This window comes from Malaclemys terrapin, chromosome 12 (genome assembly GCF_027887155.1).
Source record: "Malaclemys terrapin pileata isolate rMalTer1 chromosome 12, rMalTer1.hap1, whole genome shotgun sequence".
Classification (NCBI taxonomy): domain Eukaryota; kingdom Metazoa; phylum Chordata; order Testudines; family Emydidae; genus Malaclemys; species Malaclemys terrapin.
Window position 1 is genome coordinate 2,541,119 of NC_071516.1, and position 25,003 is coordinate 2,566,121.

The 25,003-nt window shown below is 51.1% G+C and overlaps 1 protein-coding gene across 4 annotated transcripts in view; it reads left to right on the forward strand.

Moving 5' to 3' along the window:
- BCL2L1 (BCL2 like 1) overlaps positions 1-24,660 on the forward strand; it is a 31,248-nt gene extending 6,588 nt beyond the window's left edge. For all 4 annotated transcript variants that reach the window (XM_054045574.1, XM_054045573.1, XM_054045575.1 and 1 more), the window contains one exon: positions 22,027-24,660. In XM_054045574.1, coding sequence (XP_053901549.1) covers positions 22,027-22,164 — 138 coding nt within the window. In that variant the 3' untranslated portion in view covers positions 22,165-24,660. The remainder of the gene's footprint in view (positions 1-22,026) is intronic.
- The last annotated feature ends 343 nt before the right edge of the window (positions 24,661-25,003 follow it).

Genomic DNA, 25,003 nt, shown 5'->3' on the forward strand with positions numbered 1-25,003 from the left:
TGCAGGGAGGCCATGCAAATGCCCCTGATGGCCAAAGAGAAGGTCTGGGCTGTTTCTGTAGGTTCATCTACACTGATAGCTGGAGAAGAGATGTGGGGTGCATCTACTGTGCGGGTCCGTTACAGGGGCTTCGAACCAGACACCAGACTGGAGCTTTGATAGCTTTAGGTAGTGATGCTTTTGGCCTTGTTAGCACTAGGCCTTTTTTTTTTTTTTTTTTTTTTTTCCCCCCCCCAGATTTCCCAATCTTGTTCAGCTCTGCTGCTGCTAACAATGGTGCTAATGTTAAGATTGCATCACAACTGTTTGTAAAAGTTCAGCCATCCTAATAGGGATGGAGGGTTCTGGATATCTTCTGTTTCACGTTCCCACTGCTTCTAGGTGCAGAGAGAACCCATTGGCTTCTTCCTAGCTAGTTCTGCCCTGAGCCTTGAACCAGTGAGTGCTCCTCCTGGCCCAATGATGGAGTAATCTCTCTGTCATTGTCCTGTTTGCACAGGATTACTGCTCACCTACAGTGTGTATGGTACGTGCTGAGCAGCTATTGCCTGGCCCGTTCACAAAAAGGTGCCATAGCCAAGTCTCAAACAGAGGAATGCGAGTTCTGGCTGGCCTGCTCCTGGTATGTATCAAAATAGTTTGTTTTCTAGAGTATGGCAGCATTTCACTGCCTGCCAATCCCTGAGAGAGGGCAGGAGTAGTTCCAAACAGTCTTTTTGGGTAAGAGTTCCTGCTTTCCTGAGGCTGGTGAAAATGAAAGAGCTGCTGTGGTGCTTGGGATGGAGGGCCAGGATGCCATGATCAGAGAGCAATCCTTGCTTTTTTAGAGTGGGTGTGAATATAATGCTTTTCTGAGAGCTCTGCAAAGGCTGGGAGTGATTCATGATGAATGACTCATTTCCATTTCTAATAGAGATCTGGTCAGAAAGTAAAGGCTGGAATTGAAGGTTCTGGCAACATCTGTGCAATTCCATGAATAAATGGGAACTGGAGAATATACTGCTGTTTTCTGATGCTGACTGTCCTGTCTCTTGACTGGGGCATTGAGCTTTGTCCCATTGGAGTAACGCAAACAGTTCCCTAAAGTACTGATTTCCTGTATGCTTAACATGTAAACACCAAGGAGGCAATGCCAATAGAATTATCTGAAGTCTGAAAAACTGGACGTCACTGGAAGGGGAATGGACTAGATGAAACCTCTTCCCCCTTCTTCTGACCTGCCCAACCCAAGGGAGTGCCCCAATGATCGGTCCTGGGGCCGGTTTTGTTCAATATCTTCATTAATGATCTGGAGGATGGTGTGGATTGCACCCTCAGCAAATTTGCAGATGACACTAAACTGGGAGGAGTGGTAGATATGCTGGAGGGTAGGGATAGGATACAAATTAGAGGATTGGGCCAAAAGAAATCTGATGAGATTCAACTAGGACAAGTGCAGAGTTCTGCACTTAGTACGGAAGAATCCCATGCACTGCTACAGATTAGGGACCAAGTGGGTAAGCAGCAGTTCTGCAGAAAAGGAACTTGGGGTTACAGTGGGCGAGAAGCTGGATATGAGTCAACAGTGTGCCCTTGTTGCCAAAAAGGCTAACAGCATTTTGGGCTGTATAAGTAGGAGCATTGCCAGCAGATCGAGGGACGTGATCATTCCCCTCTATTCGGCACTGGTGAGGCCTCATCTGGAGTACTGTGTCTAGTTTTGGGCACCACGCTACAAGAAGGATGTGGAAAAATTGGAAAGAGTCCAGCAGAGGGCAACAAAAATGATTAGGGGGCTGGAGCACATAATTTATGAGGAAAGGCTGAGGAAACTGGGATTGTTTAGTCTGCAGAAGAGAAGAATGAGGGGATTTGATAGCTGTTTTCAACTACCCGAAAGGGGGTTCCAAAGAGGATGGATCTCGACTGTTCTCAGTGATAGCAGATGACAGAACAAGGAGCAATGGTCTCAAGTTGCAGGGGGGAAGATTTAGGTTGGATATTAGGAAACACTTTTTCACTAGGAGGGTGGTGAAGCACTGGAATGGGTTACCTAAGGAGGTGGTGGAATCTCCTTCCTTAGAGGTTTTTAAGGCCCGGCTTGACAAAGCCCTGGCTGGGATGATTTAGTTGGGGTTGGTCCTGCTTTGAGCAGGGGGTTGGACTAGGTGACCTCCTGAGGTCCCTTCCAACCCTGATAGTCTATGAACCCAGATTTTCCCAGTTGCTGAATGGTAGCCAGGTTGGACGGAGTCCTGCTGAGTTACATTGCGGCAGGATGGAGACTTGTGGCGCTTTGTGGAGAAAACCCTCTAGAAAATGTGATTATGGAGAGTCCTTTTTCTAATGTCACTTTTTTTTTTTTTTTTTTTTTTTTTTTGAATGATGGGCAATGACACAGACACTTGTATGACAGGCAAGTTGTGCTCTGCATACATCCTCTGCTTTCAGAGAGAAAACTTGAGACTTTGCGTCTCACCCTTCAGGCAGACTTTTTGCTCCTCTTCATGTCTACTCCTATGATTTCTGTCCACTGTGGGGATTGGGAATAACCATGTCGAGGCATTCATCTCGCCCTCTGAGAGACGGCTGAGGTGGACTTAGTGGTAGAGTTTGTGACTGCCCTGTGTGCAGATGCTAAATCAATGCTTGGGTTGGATGAGCAAACCAGATGTGCTCTCAAGCCCTCCTGTCTTGGTATGCTGATCTCTGTTCCTAGCATGTAGGACTCCCATTGCCATCCAAGGGAGTTTGTGTCTTTAATTATGCCTATTTAGACCTTTTGATTCGGGCAGCGAGAGGTTCACTGGCTGATCAGACAGCTTGGATAACCAAGATTTGGTGTGTAGTTATCTCTGTGAGATTAACTCCTGTTGGAGTAAGCATTGATTCAAATAGGTATATTGCATGTTTAAAAGAGCTTTAGAGAACCCACTACATTTTTCAAGGAAAAACAGCTATTTCTGGGTGGAATGTAGTCGTTTAACACACAGCAACACTGTACGATAGTTCGAAGACATGGAATGAAGACTAGATATTTGTGATGATCACGGTATAAATACCAAGATAGAAGAATACAGTATTCTTATTAAGTTACAAGTGAAATCCAAATACAATTATGCAAACTGGATTGTGGCTAGCGTACCAGAAGTAAGACTCTTGTATAGAAGTGCCATGGGATCTTTAATAGCCATAAGTTGTCAGTATGACATCTTGGACAAAGGATGGTATCTCCAGGTGCACAGTCAGCTTTGACTGACTGGAGACAGCTTTAAGGTGTTCTCTGAGAACAACTCATTTTTCCTCTTTGTGACAATGAAGTGCTCTCTAACTGTAAGACTCCTGCATTATCAGGCAACTGGCTTTTCCTATTTTCTTTCCTCCTCCTGTCTTCCAAACAGATATCCCACCGATTCATCTACTCTGCGTGCTGTCTAGGGCTGGGGAAAGATGTCTCTCTAGGCATCACCTGCCTGGGTTAAATCAATATTTTTCGGAACACCAGATGGTTCTCTTCTCTCCCAGCTGAAGCCCTGAAGATTCTGTCTTCTCTTCCATCAGATTCGATCTCACAGTCTCACTTGTGTGGAGCAGGGAGGGTATATCCAGGCACTCCCTGCAATCATGCTGATCTGTTTCCCCAGAAGACTGACTCAGTACCAGGTGGAGAGGCAGGGTGGCTACTTGCAGATAGGGGCAGTCTGAACAATGGGATTGTTCGAGATCTCTGCTCAGTGTGCAGACCTTTGGCATCTTCTCAAACTGATTCGGAGCTGGGAGGCTTTTCTGTACAGCTCTTCAGGAAATGCCATTGGAATGACTTCCATTGCTGCTTCCTGTCCCAGCCCAGCAGCAGAATTCCTGCCTGCTAAAAAGTGAAAGATGGAAAGAAATCTTTGCAGACTTTCACTCTTCACCCCACTTACTCAGTTTCTGCCTCTCTTCTCTCCCTGTCTTTTTCCTCTGTGGTGTCTCTCTGTGTTGTGCAATTTGATTACATTTTTTGAAGGTCTGTGATTAAAGCAGGAATCTGCATATCAGAACTCCTGATCTCTCACCCCCTTGTTCTGTCACTGATAACACTTCCCTACCTTGCAGGGTGGACTGTGAGAATTCATGTTTGTAAAGTTCTCTGAGATCCTGGGATTCAAAAAACAAAGTACTTTAAAAATACCCCAAGATGCATTTCCAAACTATTTTTCACTGTTACCGATTCTCAGATGCTCTCGTTAACTCTCGTTCCCCCAATCTGCTGGTGGTGTTTGAAATTGGAGTTCAGGCCCCGACTGTGAGCTGCCCTGGGTCTTTGCATGTCCGTGCTATTGAGATGCCTTGTCTGACCCAGCCAGAGGGGTTGGGAATGGTGAGCCCTCACTCACCCCGTGGAAATTGTTGCTTTCTATGCACGTGCCTGACATGCACGGCCACACCTCGTTTTGGGGTCCCTAACTGGATGTCAGAAACTACATAAGCCTCCCTTTGTAGAATTTGAATGGGAACATGCACAGCAGGCCCTCAGCGGGAGTGTGGTGGAGGCTGAGCGGTTATGTGATGTATCAGGGTCTGTGCAGCTCTTCTTTGCTTTCCCCTCTCCTCCATTCCCACCCCCCCCCCCTCGCCCCCATTTTGTTGAGTGAAAGTAGGAATGCGGTGGGAATAGAGAACCAGGAGCACTGCTTTAGGACAAATAACTATTTCCCTAGCAACTGCGAAGCCTAACCAGTCCTGGGAGAAACTGGATTGGCGGGGTTGGGAGGGGAGGTGGGAATGAGGATGGCCTCATCTGAGAACCTTAATGATATCTGATAACAAAAGTGGGAGCCATCCCTGATTGATTGCTGGTTGTTTCTGAGACAACAGCAGAATTGCTAGGCAGAGATGTCTCCCCACCTCGTGATGATCTGTATACTGATAGCAGTAGGAGCTGTAACTGCTATTGGCATCCTCCAGGTCATGCCTCAGTGGCCTTCTCTCTGCTGAGTGGTGCTCTCCTCTCCTGCTGCCCCTCCTGGCAGGGATGCTGCTCTTGGAAAACCCATTGTTCTGAAGTGGCTAAAGAGTAACATTGGTAACAGGGAAGGGAAGCATTTTGGTCCCTCACAGACATTGCCCTGGTTGGGATGGGACCTGGGATTGTCTGTTTAGCTTTCCTCTCCAAGGCCAGAGTTCTTATCTCTGAACATTCCCAGAACTCCCCGGTCCTATCTGTGCTGTGCCAGTGACAATGACAGTCTATTGGCTTCTCAAACTTAGTTACTTATTGCCCTTTGGTGTGCACTTAAAGGGGAGCCCCTGTCGCTGGGCCTGCGAGAGCTCTCTCCACTTCACAGCATCAGGCCCATCGGTCTGTTTCTAAAGAAGGAAGCGTGGCCTCGTCTGAACGCACAGGGCAGCTTCGGTTGTGTCCTCTGGGGCAGCGTTCGTTGTTGCAGCGTTCAGGTGGGGGGATAAGGTTACAGTTTGCCACACAAGCAAAACAGCCCAAGCTGACTGGAGGGCAGAACCGTTAACAGATGGCTCCAGCTGGGGGTTACTGGGGAGCAGGTGTGGGTTTCGTGACAGGAAAATTTGAAGAGAGACATGTTGATTTTGAATTCAGGAGGCCTGTAAGGTTGTGTGCCTTCTGCCACAACTCGCATGCCGGCGAGCTGGGTGACCTAGTTATGGTGCAGAAAACTGCTTGCTTTGTTTTTTATTTTTAGGCATTTCACTTATTTTTATCCTTGTGCTTATTTTAGATAGAGAGCGAATACAGGAGCTCACCAGTGCTGGGAAGGGCAACCTCCAGGCGGAAACGCCCAGCACAGCTCCTCCATGCAGCCAGCATCTTTACATCCGCACGTGTTTTCTCCCAGGCACATGCTCACGTGTACTGATCCACTGCTGTCTCTTAGGATCCCATTAATGGGGACCCAAATGCCCTTGGTGCTGGCACCTGCCTCTAGGGGAGGGAGGGAGGAGGGGATGGAATTAAAAGGCCTCTTCGGAGTTTTAACCAGAGAAGTATCAGGGGTAGCCCTGTTAGTCTGAATCTGTAAAAAGCAACAGAGGGTCCCATGGCACCTTTAAGACTAACAGAAGTATTGGGAGCATAAGCTTTCGTGGGTAAGAACCTCACTTCTTCAGTAAAAAGAACAGGAGTACTTGTGGAACCTTAGAGACTAACATTTATTAGAGCATAAGCTTTCGTGGACTACAGCCCACTTCTTCGGATGCTGTGGGCTGTAGCCCACGAAAGCTTATGCTCTAATACATTTGTTAGTCTCTAAGGTGCCACAAGTACTCCTGTTCTTTTTACGGATACAGACTAACACGGCTGCTACTCTGAAACCTGTCACTTCTTCAGATGCAAGTAATTACTTACATCTGAAGAAGTGAGGCTCTTACCCACGAAAGCTTCTGCTCCCAATACTTCTGTTAGTCTTAAAGGTGCCACAGGACCCTCTGTTGCTTTTAACCAGAGAAGTTTCTGTTGCCTCTGGGATTATTTGAATGCGGTGGTGGTGGTGGTTTTCCTCCTCCCCCCCCCCCCCTCCCCCTTTTAAAGGGAGCGGAGAGTTGAATGAACGTGGAGTTAAATCTACTCTTCTGATTTCAGTGGGCTTTATACCCTGTGGACTAACTTGCAGCCTCTTCTGGGCTACTCTGTAACCCGGCGTTCCGAGGGAGGCCAGCATGCAGCCAGAGCTTCTGAAGCAGGATTCTGTCCTGTTGTAAACTATGTATAGCATACCGTGAGGTGCGTTGCCCGTGACAAAAGCAGCAGGTGCAGGCTGGGTTGACTTGTTGGTTGGAAATAGAATCGTACGCTTGGGCTGAAGAGAGGGGAATGGACAGAACTGTCTGTTTGACAGCACAGGTGTCTGAGCACCTGGAGACCCCTTACAGAGTGAGGAGAAAGAGGAGAGATCTTTTATTTTTCTCCCCCATCTTCCCCCCCCACCCCCCGCTGCTGTTGATACCAGTGCAGTCGTTCACCTGAATCCAAGAGCTCCGCACTAAACCGAGCAAAGTTGAGGGAATCACAGGGCTCTCAACACCCAGCCAGATGTGGGAGCGAGCTGCCAGGTTCACCATTGTGTGCACTGGAGTTAGAGCAAAGGCTTGTTTGACTGCTGCACTCTGGGACTGGTCAGTGCAGAGAGGAGGGGAGCAGCAGGACAGCTTCCATTCAGATGGTTCCTATCCCTTCTGGACCATTTCACTGGTGTTTTGGACATGATCTTGGTCCCACTCACAAGTCCATGGGAGTTTTGCCATTGGCTTCAGTGGGAGCAGATTAATGGCATTCCGCTGGCGGGAAAGCTGTGGTGACGCTGTTGTCTCAGGCAGTGACTAGCTGTGCTGGCTAGGAAATGGAGGCTGTGTACAGATGGTCATGAGTAGCCCTCAAGTGAAGCCCCAGCTTTGTGTATTGAGGGCATCTGATTTAAACTCCTATAAACCTGTGGCCATAAGTGCTTGGTTATGCTTATTCCATCCTGAAATCATGTGGCTCACCAATATCTTATTGGATGAAACAATTATTTGCTTTCAGTGTGTGACTAAGGCCCAGAGTAGAGCATGCCAAAGGAGCCCTCTTCTGCTGCAGTAGTTTGCCTTGCATATGTTAGGGAAGTCCGACCTATTTGGCTCCCTCTCCTGTTGGTCAGGAGGTTTCTTGCTAAGTGACTTCATGGGCCGAATCACTTGAGCTTTCACATGGATTAACAGGAACTAAATGAGTGCATCTCCCTCCCCTTCTCCAGCTCCATCCCAGGGGGGTGTTGGGAGGAGGAGCTCTGCTCAAAGGGTTCCTGGGACTTACCCAAGAGAGAAGGGCTGAGACAATCTATTTAAAATCAGAGTGGGTCCATGTGTGGAAGGAGGAGTGGGTCCCGATTTCTTGTCTAGTCCCAAACCTGACCATTTTCCCAGGGCATGTTTTTTGTGGGGGAGCATGTTCTTGCATCCAGCCTCTCAGTCTAGGGGGAAATGCCTAAGAAATGACAATATTGCACTCTGGTCATGGGTCCGAGAGCACTGTAGGGCACACCCCAGCTCTGGCCCCAGAGAATGAGGAATGTGGTCATGGTGTCAGGGTTCAATGAAGCCCAAAGGTTGTGTCTTTGCAAAAGCTACAAGGAGTCTGGTGGCACCTTAAAGACTAACAGATTTATTTGGGCATAAGCTTTCGTGGGTAAAAACCTCACTTCTTCCCACGAAAGCTTATGCCCAAATAAATCTGTTAGTCTTTAAGATGCCACCAGACTCCTTGTTGTTTTTGTAGATACAGACTAATACGTCTACCCCCTGGTACTTGACACTTTGCAAAAGCTGCCTCCTTGCAGCAACTGTTGCCTCAGACCCAGTTCTACAAGGATACAGGAACTTTCTTAATGCTTGGGGGCGAAGAGTGTGACTGGGTGAAAATGCAGCTTAGTTCCTCTCCCTGGGCACCACGTGCTGAAGGCATGGTCTCCCCCAAAAGGAGATGCTTGTGTTACACAGCAGCCTCGCTAGGCACACAGCCATTGCACTAATATCTTCTAGGCTTCAGATAGCTCTGACACCAGACAAGGAGTCTTCCTGCTGCCCCTAACATGTGCCTCTCTCACCAAAGGCCAGCAGACTGGTCTGCCCTGTTGGGGCTCAGACACCATCTGTCCAGTGGGGAGAAGCCGCATAGAGACTGTTTTCCAAAAGGCATTAAATGGGTTAGTCCAAGGAAATGCAATCCCATTCCCAGCAGGTGCTAATCTCCTGAGTGGATCCGGCTCGACCTACATGTTCCTCACTGTACTTTTGTATTATGGCTTCATGGCTCCCAGCTCTCCCTCTCCTGTGTGTTCCTGATACTGGTTCTGGTCTATGGCTCAGCCCTGATGATTCTGGGGGAATAACTTTCACTGATGAAAGTTGGATGCAAGTGGATTAGTCATTCATGCCAGCTCTTGTTTTGCTGCACATTAATGTTTCATCTGATGGCTGATTGCTTCGCCAGGCCAGGCTGACTCCGGGCTGCAGCTCTCTGGATAACCCCTCTGACACATTTGGGAAATGCTGGTGCACACTTGTCATCTCCGAGTGGTGCAAGCACATTGTAGGTTCCGTGAAGCTGGTGATGAAACCAGTTTGACAAGCGTCCCTGGCAGCAGGGTTAGGAATGGAATGTGCTAGTGACTGTTTCTCTGCTTAGCAAAGTACTGGCTTTGGCTGTCGTGTGCACTGAACTCTGGAGGTTTATTGTACTTTCCACTCCAACACCCAGTCTGGTTGGAGCCCTTCCGCAAACTGGGACAGCCTGTGTGCCTTACCAAATGCTGGTGTCCTGCTGTGTGTGTGTGTAGTGGGATGGGGGAATGGCAGAGGTTTTATCTCTACACAGCCCTGGGTCGCAACATCCTGGAGTTTGACAGTGATTGCTGAGGACTCAGGGTTCACATCACCCAGAATTCCCTGCTATTGTAATTGAAATTAACCAGCTGCTTCCATGTAGGTCAGTCATTTGCATAACAGTTAAAACTGAGTCCCTGAAGCATTTGCACCTGCAGAGTCTGCTTGTGTCTCCCCCCACTCGCCATGGAAGCTGGCAGTGAGTTACTGACAAAGCACTTGAAAGAACACTAGGGGCGCAACAGCAAAGCCGCGTGTGAGGAGCAGCTCTGGAGAGGGGTTGAGGCCTGTTCTCTGATGTCTGACGTGGGACGTGGCGGGGGTGGGGTGGGGGGAGAGATGGCATATTTTCTGAAATATTTGGATTGCAAGGGTGGTGTTTTGCACCAATGGCAGTTATAACTGCTTGGACATTGTTGCTGCCTGACGCTCAGGTCCTGGCTTTGAGGGATATCTGAGCATCCATACAAACATGCAGGGGGCTCGTGCGGTTTGCAGCCTGTCGTCCGGTTCTGCGATGGAGAGAGACGGAGTACGGGACCTCTGGGCTCTCTTGGGCTCTAGTAGTCACGTGGGGACCCGCTGAGCTGTGTTTACAGGATTCTAGCAGCAGCCTTTGGGAATACTCCTGTTTTCAGTTTTTCTGATAGTGCTTTTCTCCATTGAGCTTCATCTGCAGGTTTGTACATGCCAGTCCCACGTGGTGAGTTGAGTAAAGGGCAGCTGTTGTTCCTGGGCTTTGCTGGAACCAGGGTGTTTCCTATTCCACACCTTGTTTTGCTCATCTCTGTATGAAACCATTCCCAAGTGCACATTAATCCAAATGCGAATGGCAGCTGCTAGCCGGTGGCTGGGGTGCATCATAGGTATTTTAGCAGTAACACAGCTGCTGTTACAGTTATAGGTATACTAGAAACACGGAGAGCCTCATTTGAGGGGAAACAGTGTCCTGTGGCTAAACACCAGCAGTTGGGAGTCAAGAGCCTGGGATTGTGTTCCCAACTCTGCCACAGACTGGCATATGACTCTGGGCTGGTCACTTAAACTGCTTTGTGCCTCAGTTTCTCCATCTGGGATAATAGTGCTCCACATCATAGGATGGTTTTGAGAGCTAATTAATATTTAGAGTAGACAGTGCTTTGAGACCCTTGAATGAAAAGCCTGGTGTATTTGCTGAACTGTTTTGGGTGTCTTTCTCGAATGGTACGCTGCTCTTTTCCAAGCAGATCTTTTGGGGTGGCAGAGAGAGCTGTGTGCGTGGTGGTCACCCCGCTGTGTGTTTAGTCACTGGGTTGGAACAGTTCCTGTCTTACAGGCTTGGGTTGTAAATAAGCAGGTGTGGCAGTGCCATTGCTAGGTGGAAGGTGTGGCCCTGGGGCTGATCTGTTGCCTGTTTCCTCCACATGGAATGTTCTGTGTGAAAGGCCATTGAATTTTTTTCTGAACCCTGCCCAGACTGGCTCTGCAAAGGACCATGCTCCCTCCCTGTCATCTTCTCACACTTCCTCTGCTATAGGAGGGACTCCTCTGCTGTACAAAGAGCCAGGTGACCCATTCGCATGCTAGTGCACTTCAGCCATGCCACACCAAGGAATCTTTCGTGGTACCCAAACCCCTTCTTTCCCCTATTAACTGCTCTGCTCTCCTCTGTATCCCAGCCATGGCTCAGACAATATGTTGCTGCCCAGAGACTAGACAGGGATGATCCCCCTACATCTGCTTCCCTCACCTGTCCTCATGGATCACTGCTACTCGCTGAATCCTGCTTGTACCTTGAAAAGGAACTTTGTCTGCTTCACTCGAACTTGGCCCTGTTCCTGATTTCACTATAAAGAGTGCAACTGATTTCTTTCCCACCTGTCTAGTGTTAGCGTTTCAGATGGTTACCTAGACACAAGAGAATGAAACTAACCCAGCTAACAGGGTTGGTACTACTGATACATTTAAAGCTCTAGTTCCCATCAGTCTCCAGATAGGGATGTGAATGCCAGTGTCCTGGCCAAATTTCAAATCTGATAGATTATGGTTATTTACTGAGATACCTTCTTCACACCCGGTTAACATTGTTGGCACTGTTTAAACAGCTGCTGCATCTCACTCCAGAGGTGGCTGTATTGTAGGGTGGGTGAAGTGATTGGTAACTGCCTACTTTGCATATTTGTTTAAATGTGTAAAGTGTTGTGGGACCTTCAGGATGCTAAGCTCAGTGTAGGTGAAAGAGGGTATCATGCTTTCAGCGCTGTGGAGGGGAATGAGGATCCCTTCTACTTTTGTGCTGGGTCGGGTGGCGAGTGGAGTATGGGCTGTGAATCTGATTCTGTGCATGTACAATGTCTTCTGACCAGCAGGGAGGGTGGGGTGGCAAAAACAAAGAGAGAGATGCTGAACGGCACTGCTGAACCAGATGATGACTTGGAGGTGAGGTGATATCTCACTACCTATTGGCATAATTGCTTCTATTCTATTTCACTATCACCTACTGCCCCATCCTTGTTAGTGTATCTGTTGACTCGTGGGTGGGGGGAAAGGAGGGGATGTGTGAAATGCAGAGAGAGCCTATTGTAAAACAATCTACCCCTGGGAGGATGGGGTAAGCCAATACCGACTGTCTGTGATCCTCTTTGTAACGTGCTGTTGCTATCAGAGAGTCATCGTTTGAGCAACTCAGGAATTCTAAACATTTCCTCTCAGATAAAGGTGACTGAGGGAGGCTAGAAATATCTGGACATGTCTGGACTAGTCTGAGATCCAGAACACGGGGCTGAAGAGGTTGAAACTTGACATTTGGGGGGCTAGATCTCAGGTAGAAGGGAAGTGAGGCCTTGGGTTAGTGCATGAACTGGAAGGTAACTAGGAGGACCTGCACTTCGCTAGTCTCCAGTGTGTCCACCAAATCCTGCGCTAAAGCAGCCGTGTCCCTTCTGCCAGCCTGCCCGGGCCCGGGCTGGGCTTGCTGAGTCTGGGAACCGAGCGTGGGGGCAGAGCCCCATGCACTGTGGCTGGAATGGAGAGTATTAGTGACTTCCACAGAATTCACTGGCTTCTCCAGGCACGTCGACATGGAAAGGGAGGGGGGCCGATCTGCTGTGCCGCCCTCGGTGCCCTGCCAGCTGCATGTTAGCTGCGTGTTTTCTGGTTCTGGAGGAAGAGGAGGGGTGCTCCATGCTCCTCCACTGTTGTCGCTCCCTGCCTGTAGTGCCTGATAGCTCCATGTATTCACCAGATGCCATTTATCTCTTGCTCAGCAAACACTTTCTTTTCTTAGAAATAAGCGCTTCAAAACAAGTCAACTTCCAAGAAGAATTCTAATGATTTCCACAAGCTCTGAGACCGATACTATCAAAACCAGAAACAAAATGCCAAGCCAGCCTGCTTGCCCTATCGACACTCAGCCAAGCCAGCCTGCTTCAGCTCTCGTGCCTCAGCGAAGACCCTTCGTTCTGCTGGGTGCCCGCTCCCTACCTCCCTGGAGCAGTTCTGTTTGCTAGGGTGTCGATGCAGCTGCACGGTGTTTTGTGGGGGAGGGGCCTTTGGTTTTATTACCAAGTGGAAAGACTTAGTTCTTAGTTTCTTTGTGACCGTTTTTGGGGCTGTGATGAGAATGTGTCTAAATCCCTTAGTGCTGCAAATCTATGCAAATATGGCAGCTTGTCAATTACCAAGGCATGCTACCACTCTGCCTGACAACGCATCCCCCTTCCTGGAAGCCTTATTAGAGCAGGGCAAGAGGTGCTTGGGGACTGTGTAGGGGGAACAAGGATTTCCCCCCCTTATTTAGCATTGGGCTCAATAAAATAATGTCCACAGTCTTGATTTCCCCCCCCCTCCCCTCCCAACATAGCAATATTGGTCACCCTAAAAACAAAGGTCTGGCAGTTTCCTGAGAGGATGCGGAGACTGCAGCATCTGGGGGAGTGGCGGGAGGGATGGAAAGGGCTCTAGGGCACCTGACCAGGGCCAGAGACAGTGCCTTTGTCTCTTTTTCTCCCCTGTTGTCTTGTGAGGCAGCCCCAGCTGAGAACAGGCAGATCAGGGAGCTGTTGGGCTGTGAGTCTACAGAATGACTGCGTGGACCCTTCTGAATAAACACTGTGTTACCAGGGACACTGGTGGGGGGGGGGTGATATATGCACTCAGCATGGAGGTTGGGGAGTGGCAGGGTCATGCATATCCACACCTGGCTGTTTGCAGTGGGAGGAGCTTATGCATTCCTGCCCAGGGAATGGGGAATCATTAACTAGCCATTCCTTGGGAGCAAAGTGCTTCCCCAAGTGTTCTGGACACGTTGGTGGGAGTGTGTCATAGCAAATGACCCCAATAGAAAGAAACTGGGTATCCATGGTTCCGAGGGGAGCTGAACACTGGCTCGCTCGCATGGAGCAAGGCCAAAATTTTGATTGTCTGCTTTTGGGATGCATCTCCCTTTTCAAAACCTTTCTTATGTGATGGTATTTGTGTACTCCCACTGATGCCATACCATGTGACTCCCCAGCCAGCGCGGAGTATGCAGAAGCGTGCAGTGTTCTGTCCCAGTCCTGCTGCCTTTCATATCTATCAATAGAAAGAGACTTTGTTCGGAGTGCAGTTTATAAATTAAAATATCCATTCCTGGGATCTGGAACCGGCTCCCTGTCATCCATCTCCTGCAGTAGGTCACACAATGCTCCTGCAGCCCCTTGACCTCTCTGCATGAGACACATGCTTGGAGGCTGCGGGCTTTCTCTTTCCCTTCTCTATGTGTAAAGGGGCATTGTTAAGGCTGACATGCCCAATGTGTTAAACTCCAATCCTGGAGGGGAAAATCTATCCACTTTCCAAAATGTGGGCTGCACTATTGGTAGCATCCCTGTGTGTTAGCTGGGCACAACTGCCAACCCATTCAGGGCTCGGTTTCTCTGTTATCACAAACAGCATGCTGACCTTCCCACTGCCACCTGTAAATAGGGAGGACGTTGGAAATATACAAGAATCCTGATCTCTTTCTCTCTGGGCAGGAGTCTTACATCAGTGGCCTGTCCCTCCCCACAGCAATGGTGCAGGGGATACAATATAACAGGTCTGCAGTGTCCAAAGGAGCTGTAGGCCTGAAGTGAAACCTATCCGTCTTCTCTGTTCCTCTCAATGGATGGGATTGTAGACACCCACATCTAGTACATCCTTCCCAACAGAAGGGTGAAGAATAAGGCTGGCATGGTGAGGCACATGGTATAAGTGAGCAGGAGTCCGTGCTGCCCGGGGAATGCTTTGTGCCTAGGGTCCTCTAATATTTCATTTCATTAGAGCGTGTTTTGCAATCAGTAGGTCATAGCCCTCAGGGGGACAAGAAAGGCGAACAGGAGACTCCACTCACAAGGTGTTGAAAACTTTAGAACAGTCTCAAGTTAAAAAAAAATATCTTGTTCCTCTGCGCACACCCTGAGCCCTCAAGGTCAACTATTCCGTCCGCCTCTATAGGGGCTTATTGTTACCACTGTTATATTCACTGTAAAAATCAGAGTAAAAACGTGTAAGGGGGTTGTGAAAAGTTTGACTTGGGAAAAGGGGTCGCCAACCTGATCCAGTTGAGAAACAGCAGTAGTGTGTATCTGAGGCTGCAGCCACAGAGACCCTCTGACACCTGGGTCTGGGCCCTGTCCAACTGGCTGTAGCGTGAACTACTTGTTAGGTGCTTTGAAGCACAATATAAACAGGAATGAATTTGTCCTCATTAATACACCAGGGAGGTAAAATGATCCCCATTTTACAGGGGGAAATTGAGGCAGAGAGGGTAAGCGATTTGCTCCAGGCCACAGCACGAATTGGTGTCGCTTGGGATTTTACATGACCCCCATCTGTTCCAAACAGGCCATTGAAAAACTTGCTTTTGAAATTGCACATTTATCAATCTCTGCAGCAGCCCACAAAAGGGGAGGGTCTGTGACAAATGAGACAGGCTTCAGGCCAAATTCAGTCCTGGGGCAAGCAGGTGCAAAGCCCAGGGGCGTCTGAAAATCCCCAAATCCCTGCTTACTCCAGGCTGGAATTTGGTCATCTGCTAGAACCTTAGCGTGTGTACACAGCAAGGTGTGGAGGGGTGAGTGCTCTGCAAGGAGCGGTGATGGAGCATCAGGATGTTTCACATCTTCTAAGTAATGGGGGGAAGTGAGCTGCATTTTCTATGACTTATGGGGAGGAGCCAGTTTAAAAGCAATTGGCTGAGTGACTTGCCAATCACAGCAGTAGCTTAGGAACTGAAACCCACGTAGCTGACCATGGCAACAGTCACAGCTTGTCTCTTGATGTCTTGTCTGGATGTTAATGGGGACATTACCAGGTGTTCCATGCAGTTCCTTGGCACAGCTGTGGGAGTCAGGAGACCCCTCTAAAGGCTCTGGCAGCGGGAGGGGATTTAGCAGAGAGCTGCCGCCTGTCTGATTTCTGTGCATCGCACAATAAGGCGTGATACAGACACAGGGTCACTCCAAGCTTATCTGTGCTGTTCCAGACTGGATGACTTACCGCAGCCTTATTTATTCAGGAGACAATCCTGCTGGGAAAACGGCAGTCTGAATATAATACATGCCCTGCTCCTGTGGGGGAGGAAAGGGGCCCTCAGCCCGGGTCAGGTTCGTCCAGAGCACAGAGCTTCTCATGGAGTGCTCTGGGAGCAAATCTGTGTCTGGGGCCCATCAGTTGCTTGTGGGGCGGGGAGATGCTCAGTTGGCAAGCTCTCATTACCGTTGTTTGTTGTTGTATCGATTCCCATTCACTGGCCCGCTTTGGTCTCCAGTCCTGTGCAGTGCGGTTTGTGCATAACAGGGAAGCAGGCCTGTTTACTTACCCAGTGAGTTAGGAGAACAAAGCTAGCCTCAGATTTGCCCTGTTCTCTGGAATGCTGTTGGGAAACGTTTGCAAGGCCGCGTTCCTGCTTTAATCTGACCGACAGGCATGCTTGATAAACCTCAGGGCTGCCGGGGGTAAAGTTCTTCTGTAGTCTGCTGCGTACTGAACTTGGACCCCTCGTTCCATGAGAGCCAGGATTGCTGTGGATTAGAGCTTCTGCCCTGGTAGGTGCCAGGGTCTCTGCTGGACAGCCATGCCGTTTACCTGCAGCAGGTATATACCCTCCACAGCAGGAATTTCTCATCTCCCCATCCCTCCCCAGGGTCAGACTTGTGCTTAATAGTGAGATATCTAAACAAAAGCCTGGTGAATGCCCATTGCTCCTGTTGACTCCAGTGGGAATTCTGCACTTGGCACGGGGTACCCAAATTTGGCCCACATTGTGTTGCTGTATCTGGAAGAACCTCTTGCAGCTGCAGCGCAGCCCTATCCCTGTGGGTGGGGTCGGTGCTCTGTTCATGGAACTCTTTGGGGTGGGGCTTATTGGAGATTTGGAGTGTCTCGGTAGGTGGGAAGGAGTTGGTGTCCTGCTGATGTTTCCATGGGCTCTGGACCCAGATGATCAGCAAACCCCCCAGCCCTGGAAAGGCATCTTCTTGAGGTCCTGTCCAGCCCTCCGGCGCTCTGACCCTTCCAAGGAACCAGCTCAGGGGAGGGTGTGGCCTTCCTCAGTCATTCTCGGCTCTCAGACCAGCTTTGCTGGTGCAAGGCTCTGCTGGGTGGCTGGGCATGCAGTCAGGGCCTGCTCTCTAGCCAGACTGAGCGTCTCATTGAGGCGGTGCCATGGATGTCTTCAAGCTGCCTTCCTGCCGTGACTATTGGAAATGTCCCTTCAGGTCGAGAGCCCTGCTCTGTGCATTGCTCTCAACTCCATGCAGCCCCAGGGCTACCCTATGTCTTCGGGGGCTCTAAGATGGGTGGGAGTCTACCCAGCTCAGGGAATGAGCTTCCCGGCCCCGCTGGGCAGACCTCTGCTAGTGCGAGACCCCCCAGCCCTCCAAAACCACTGCACTCAGTGCTCTGAAGTTGTGCCTTGGGTGCTGCTCAGGGGGGGTAGCCTAGCAAGGGGAGAGTGGGGTAGGAGCTCTTGTTGCCAGGGCTATGGGCTGAGGGTGGATTCTGCCACTAGTGGTGCAGGAGTAATGCAGTTGGGTGGGTGTGGTTACGGTGACAGTGCTTGTCCCGTAGGGGGTGAGGATCCCCCCCCCCCCCCCCCCAATCCAAGCCACTGTGTCCTTTTGCCCTCTCCCGACTACCTTCCCAGCTGCCCCCCACACTGTCCCTCTGATTCTGTCCTGTCCCTTCTCTCTGTCATGGGAGGGGAAGTTGGGCTCCAGTGGGCTCCTGTGCTGGCACACATTAAATCTCCATGTATTTCAACATTCAGCTGGGGGGCGGGAACCTGCCATCTGTTGGCAGGAGGTGCAGGACTGGGAGGAACCAGGCAGAGCCCTGAGTGGCTGCATTCCTGGTAGATGCCTCAGATTGCCCTGTGCCCTGAAACTCCAAGGATCTTGTTGTCCCAGAACACCCAGCTTCCCAGAAATGACTCCTGGAGCTTGATAATGCTGAATGCAGGACACTGTTGTGAGGGAGTTTGCTGCCAGAAGGGCCGGTGTGTCTCCCTGGGCGTGAGCTGTGGGTGGGAGGAGAGGAGCGGGCACAGAGCAGACAATAACAGACGTGGTGTTTGTTCTTAGAGTAACCATAGAAAATTGGGCTCCAGTCATGGAACGGTTTGCCCAGTCCAGCCTCCCCAGCAAACAAAGCTCCGCTGTCTCCCTGCTGCCCCCGCCCCTCTTCCCGAGTTCAGCGCGCTGTGTGCTTGTGGTGCACCTCCTGTCCTGCACTCGTGGTGTTCTCCCCTCCCTGACACACGCTTCTCTCATGACTGGTCCTGTGCTTCCCTTTGCCCTCTTTACACACAGTTCAGGGTGAGGAGCGCAGGGCTTCTGTGTCCATTCAGGGCCTATGCCTGAAAAAGGCTGACCTACATGGGGCCTGCTGGGGGAACACAGATGCCAATCTCCCACCTCTTCTCTCCCACGCCCTTGGCTGCGGAGAAACTCCTGATGCCTGTTGGGTACTGACAGTGACAGTGCTGTACTGGGCCCTGGTGAAAGGCAGTCTCTGGCAGGTCCCCAAGAACTTGTGGGTGGGTGGGAGGGTGTAATGGGTAGTTCACTGATCTCAGCGGGCACGGTGCGCCTGGTGGAAGGGGTAAATGCCTGCAGGCCTGGCAGCTAGGCAGAGTAGCTGCAATTGGTGCTTGTTCTGTGGAGGAAACTGAAGTGCTTTGTGCCCCACTAGTGGGGACTAATCTGTGGAGGAGCCATTGAGGCCTGGGGGAGCTTACCCATCCTGCCCCTTGGAAGGGCCAGGGCTCTCTGCCGTTAGGCAGCCTCCAAGTGCCCACGCTGCAGTTTGGGGACCTGATCCGATGGGTGTTTAGGGCTCCGCCCTTGATCTCTCACGGAGAGTTCTGCCCCACACTTCCCTCCCGGGGAGGGGAGCTCAAACCAGAAATGAGCCAACAGTAAGATGGCAGCTCAGCTGCTGAGCGCTGTATTGGTTACACGTACGCTGAAGAGAGAGAGCATTCCCAATGCAGTTACACAGCGCTTCCCTTTCAGAACCTGTTCTAGCCACTTTAACCTGGAACATTAAACATTCAATGTGTTTTATACTGTAAAGATTAAACACGTTTAACAATCCATCCAGCCTTTGGCAGAAACGGCGAGTGTGCATGTAAAATGCACAAGTCCCTAGCAGTGGCGGCACCAGCAGCTCTCGGGCTAAGATGGGAAAGCAGAGGCTCTGCAGAACATGGACAAAGTCTGCACCCATAGAATCATAGCACTGGAAGGGACCTCAAGAGGTCATCTAGTCCAGTCCCCTCCCTGCATCCATGGCAGGACTAAGTATTATCTCGACCATCCCTGACAGGTATTTGTCCAACCTGCTCTTAAAAATCCCCATCATGGAGATTCCACAACCTCCCTAGGCAATTTATTCCAGTGCTTAACTACCCTGACAGGAAGTTTTTCCTAATGTTCAACCTAAACCTCCCTTGCTGCAATTTAAGCCCATTGCTTCTTGTCCTGTCCTCAGAGGTTAAGAAGAACAGTTTTTCCCCCTCCTCCTTGTAACAACCTTTTATGTACTTGAAAACTGTTATCATGTCCCCTTTCAGTCTTCTCTTCTCCAGACTAAACAAACCCAAATTTTTAAATCTTCCCTCATAGGTCATGTTTTCTAGACCTTTAATCATTTTTGTTTCTCTTCTCTGGATTCTCTCCAATTTGTCCACCTCTTTCCTGAAATGTGGCGCCCAGAACTGGACACAATACTTCAGCTGAGGCCTAATCAGCATGGAGTAGAGCGGAAGAATTACTTCTCGTGTCTTGCTTACAACACTCTTGCTAATACATCCCAGAATTATGTTTTTTTGCAATAGCATAACACTATTGACTCGTATTTAGCTTGTGACCCCCGATCTCTTTCCGCAGTACTCCTTCCTAGGCAGTCATTTCCCATTTTGTGTGTGCAACTGATTGTTCCTTCCTAAGTGGAGTTCTCTGCATTTGTCCGTATTGAATTTCATCTTATTTACTTTAGACCATTTCTCCAGTTTGTCCAGATCATCTTAAATTTTAATCCTATCCTCCAAAGCACTTGCAACCCCTCCCAGCTTGGTATCGTCCGCAAACTTTATAAGTGTACTCTCTATACCATTATCGAAATCATTGATAAAGATATTGAACCGAACTGGACCAGAACCGATCCCTGTGGGACCCCACTCGTTATGTCCTTCCAGCATGACACTGAACCACTGATAACTACTCTCTGGGAATGATTTTCCAACCAGTTGTGCACACACCTTATAGTAGCTCCATCGAGGTTGTATTTCCCTAGTTTGTTTATGAGAAGGTCATGCGAGGCAGTAAAGTCAAGCTATAAAACGTCTACTGCTTCTCCCCATCCACAAGGTTTGTTACCCTGTCAAAGAAAGCGATCAGGTTGGTTTGGCGCGATTTGTACTTGACAAATCCATCCTGACTGTTATTTATCACCTTACTATCTTCTAGGTGTTTGCAAATTATTTGCTTCATTATCTTTCTGGGTACAGAAGTTAAGCTGACTGGTCTGTAATTCCCCGGGTTGTCCTTGTTTCCCTTTTTATAGATTGGCCCTATATCTGCCTTTTTCCAGTCTTCTGGAAGACGGGAGACATTCCAGGACTTTTCAAAGATAATTGCTAATGGCTCAGATATCTCCTCAGTCAGCTCCTTGAGTATTCTAGGATGCATTTCATCAGGCCCTGGTGATTTGAAGACATCTAACTTGTCTAAGTAATTTTTGACTTGTTCTTTCCCCATTTTAGACTCTGATCCTACCTCATTTTCCCTGGCATTCACTATGTTAGATGTCCAATCGCCACCAACCTTCTTGGCGAAAACCAAAACAAAGAAGTCATTAAGCACCTCTGCCATTTCCACATTTTCTGTTATTGTCTTTCCCCCCCTCATTGAGTAACAGGCCTCCTCTGTCCTTGGTCTTCCTCTTGTTTCTCATGTATTTGTAGCAGGTGTTTTCTTCCTTGTTACACTGTTGGTAGAGGATCTCTGTTAGTTAGCGTGTCTCTGAAATCATTTTCTTTTTAAACACGGGTGGCCCAATTTGTCTAGGCATTAGAGTGGTTCTCAAAGGAAACGTCCACATCCGACTCCATGCGGTAGCTTTCGTCACTGTGCCCAAGGCTCGCCCTTCTCTTTTTCAGCAGTTGAGTTATTTCTGGTTCTTGGGAAGTGGATGCACACATGCACTTCCTCTGGGTTTTGCAAGACCCCCCTGCAACAGGAACACACTCATTGTTCTCTTTCCCCAGTGCTGAAAATGGGATCCAATTGTCTTGTCCTTGGTGAATGTTCTCAGAACTTGGAATGGCTGCGTACCTTGTCCTGGATTTCCCAGCCAAATGGGACAGAGTTCTTGTGAAGCTTAATAGGTATTTTAATCCATGCAAGTCCCTCATTTTCTGCAGCCTTGTGGGGCAGCGACCAGGCTAGGTGTGGGGGAACTCCAGGAAAAAAGAGCTGAATAAAGGGAATGTCCTGGGTGTCTGGGCTGCTGCTCGGCTGGCTTCTTCCAGAGCAGGGTAGAAGGGTGTTCTCCTGACTGCTGCCTGTCACAGACGCCTTTGAGCCTTATCAGTACCTGCCCTCCTCAACATGGAGAGAGGCCTGGGGGTGAAGGAGCAGTCACTGGCATGTGGCGAGGCAGCCCATCCTCCCCCCGCCCTCGGGGGGGATCTCCCAATCCGTTTCATGCCCCACTCAGCGTAGGAGGCTGCTTGCGATGGTGCCGTGGTGTGTGCGCCTGGGGGCCCAGTCACTGTGAACGAGGTGTGTGGCGTCATTTGGGAACGGCCTTGTGGGTTTCCTTCAGGGAACTGGTATAAGCTCTCCTGGCACAGTCTTTTTTTGGTATAAGCTGCATGTGCGCCAGGAGGGTTTGCTGGCACATCGAGACTTTTCTAGCGCAGACTAGGCCAGTTACCGACTCGTGCAGGGCCCGCCTTGGGCAGTGTCACCTGACTCGAGAACAGGCCTTGTGACTCGGCCCAGGTGAGCGCCTGGGCGAGCAGCAGTTCAGGAATCCCCTCCTCTCCCACTCGCAAGATGGAGCCCGCGTTTAGTCATTGTCTGGTGTTTAAATGTGAGCTCTGCCCTGCCCCCCACCCCCCGGCTTCTGCAGCTCCCTAACCCCTCTCTCTCTCTCTCCCCGCAGGAGCGGTTTGTGGAGCTCTACGGGAACGACGCTGCTGCCAAGAGCAGGAAAGGCCAGGAGCATTTCAACAGGTGGCTTCTGACCGGGGCGACTCTGGCGGGAGTGCTCCTGCTGGGCTCTCTGCTGAGCCGCAAGTAACCGGCCCCTGACTCCTCCCCTGGGCCTGTGGCAAACGGCAAAAACCCGCCACACTATACTCCAGAGCAACGCGATCATTCCGAGGGGCAGCGCCCCGCCCTCAGCCCGTCTCCAAGGGCGGGGACTCCTGCCCCACAGATCTCTTGGGGCCTGCGTGCTGCCAGCTTCACTTACTGTTGGTTCTAAAAGCCCCTGAGCCCAAGGCAGCTGTTCTGACGGCTGCTGGGGCCCCAGCCCGTGCCCTAGGTCACCAAACAGCAGGGATTGGGGTGGAAACGTGCTCCCCCGGGGGGCGAGGGGAGACGCACGTTTTGTGTGGGCGGGAGGGGAGGGGAGATGTTTCGGGTAAGGCTCTAGGGGCAAGCACCGCCCCCTCCACACAGCCCCACCGTCATTGCAGGCTTTGTGCATATCTAGCAAGAGCCCCCAGTGCTTAGAGGGGTGTTCTGGCCGGGGGCGTGGCAGGGAGGTGGGGAGAAAGGAGAAGTGGGCCTCTGGCAGACTGAACCAGGGAGATCTGCTGTTCACCATCAATGCAGCTTCCCCTCCCGGGCGGTCTTGGTGAGGTCAGCTGGTGCTGCGATTGTCTGGCTGTTGTGTGTGGCACCTGGAGCTGGTAGGAAGGGGTTAGGTGCAGCCAGGGCCCCGGGTCTGCCCTTAGCAGACCTCAAACCATTTCTTCTAGTTAAGGGGTAGAGTTTACAGTAGGCGTCTCCCCAGCCCCGAAGGGCCTAATCCTTCCCCTGTGCTGCAGGAGCCTCCTCCTGCATGCGCCCGAATCTGCTGTCCCATTGGGTCTAGCTCCAGCGGCCAAGGCCCCGTCTCGACGCTGGCTGTGCCCAGCCCAGGGCACTCGGCTAGGGCTGTCCCCCCAGGCATGGGCACAGTGGGATCCTCGTGCTGTTCTCTCCCTATGAATGTAGGTTTCTGCAGTGAGTTACACTGTGCCGCCTCCTTCCCTTTTGCCCTAGGCTACCACTCTTCCCTACATGCTGCGAGCACCCCACCCCGCACCCCACCGCTCCAAGCAGGTACCCCGCGGGCCTCGGCTCGGCTGCTCCAAGCATGGGCCTGGGGCTGCAAAATGCAGGAAATAGCCGCTCGCTTCCCCACTCTGGGGACCAGGCATGTCTGAGTTTGCTCTTCTTGCTTGGAGTCCCCTAGGTAATGCCAGGTGGGGGACTCACGGACAGAGAAAAACACGGTGTCAGCAGCAGTGCCAGGGCAGGTGTTTACATTTGGCTTCTAATTGCTCCCTGCCTCTGTTAGCGGCGCTCTCTGGAGAGCCCGCGGTGGCTGCTGCCCAAGGAGCTTGCAGCAAGGGCAGAAGTAAACACTGCTCTGCTCAGGGCCTGGCAGGAGTGAAGTGGGGGTTGCCCCAGCAGTGATGGAACTGCTTGCCCCGCCCCCTTCCTACGCACACCCTCTGGGGTAGCAGCAGAGTCTGTCTCTTTCCTCATCGCTGGGCGGGAGGGCAGGGGGAGAGGCGAGTGCTGCCCCAGCGGGAACCAGCAGGAGCAGGGAGCTGTAGCATCGTCGTCCCTGGGCCAGGGGCAAAGCAGGAGCCTGAACTCTCCGAGGGGATGGAGGAGCCTGGATGCTGGAACGGAGTGCGGCCGGAGGCAGCCCAGCTGGCAAGGGAGAGAAGGGGCTGGAGATGGAGGAAGGCCCCTGCCCGCCTTCCTGAGAGTTCCACTTAGCTGAGTTCCAAGTCTGGCCACACGCTCTAGCAGTGCTCGGGATTGCCTGAGTAGCAGCAGCATTTGGGTTAATACCGGCCCTGCCGCCGTTCCATCTCCAGTGTGCGTTCACCTCCTCACAGGGCGTGGCATCTCCTGCTCCTAGCACAGGGACCCGCCCTTCCCTCCCTCCACGTGCGGGGTGCGGGTCTGGGGAGGGCTGTCCTCTGTGCCGCTGGCAGCCCCGCACCTCCTGTTCTCTCCTGCAAGCTGCTGAGGAGGAGCTGGGCCCTGCTAGTGCCTGACTGGCGTTTCATCCCCCTGAAGCATTAACGTGACGCTGGCTTTGACACATCCCCCGTCTCCTGGGAGCCCAGCGTCCGCGCCCGACAGGCCTAGCAGGTGTCTGCTCCTTGTACGGCTTCTCTGTGCTCTGCTGTAAATACCCGAGAGTAGTTTTTATTCATTTGTGAATATTCTAATACTATTTTTGTTAACTGTATGTCTGTATTTATGTGTGTTGACAGTGCTCCCCCATCACCCTGCAGGGCATCTGCTGTGCACTCTGCACAGGGCAGGCCCCAGGTCCCCCCAGGAGAACCGGGGCGAGAGAGCAGGTCCCCACAGACACTAAGAAGCCACCTTGCACTCTCAGCTCCTGACTCAGCCTCTCACGGTGCTGGCCGGGCAGTGTGGGGTTAGGCCCACCCAGTCCTTTGCGTGCGAAAGTCACTCCCGACACAGCTTGTGGCAGGCATTTGAAATGCTTTGATTTGCAGGTGGAGGCTCAATCCTATTAATAAACTCTGTTGTTGGAGCTGTGTCGTTCTGTGATTCTTGCCGAGAAGGGCCCTGTCCCTGCTGAGAGGCGCACCTGCAAAACGCAGCTACTGCTGCTCCCTGTCTTCAATTCCCACACCGGTGCAATGCTAGTGTAGACAGGGCACCGGCTGCTTTTAGTCACTCCAGCCCCGCCAATGGCAGGTGGAGACAGTGTCATGTGGAAACACCTGTGTCCTCTCTGCTCTGCCTGCACTGAAACCCCTTTCCACACTGCAGGAGCCAGCGTACAGCGGCATGCACCAGCAGTGTCGAGTGGAGAATGTGCCTATCCAAGCCCCGCAGCGCCAGGCTGATGCAGCGTAGCGGTGCCCAGATGG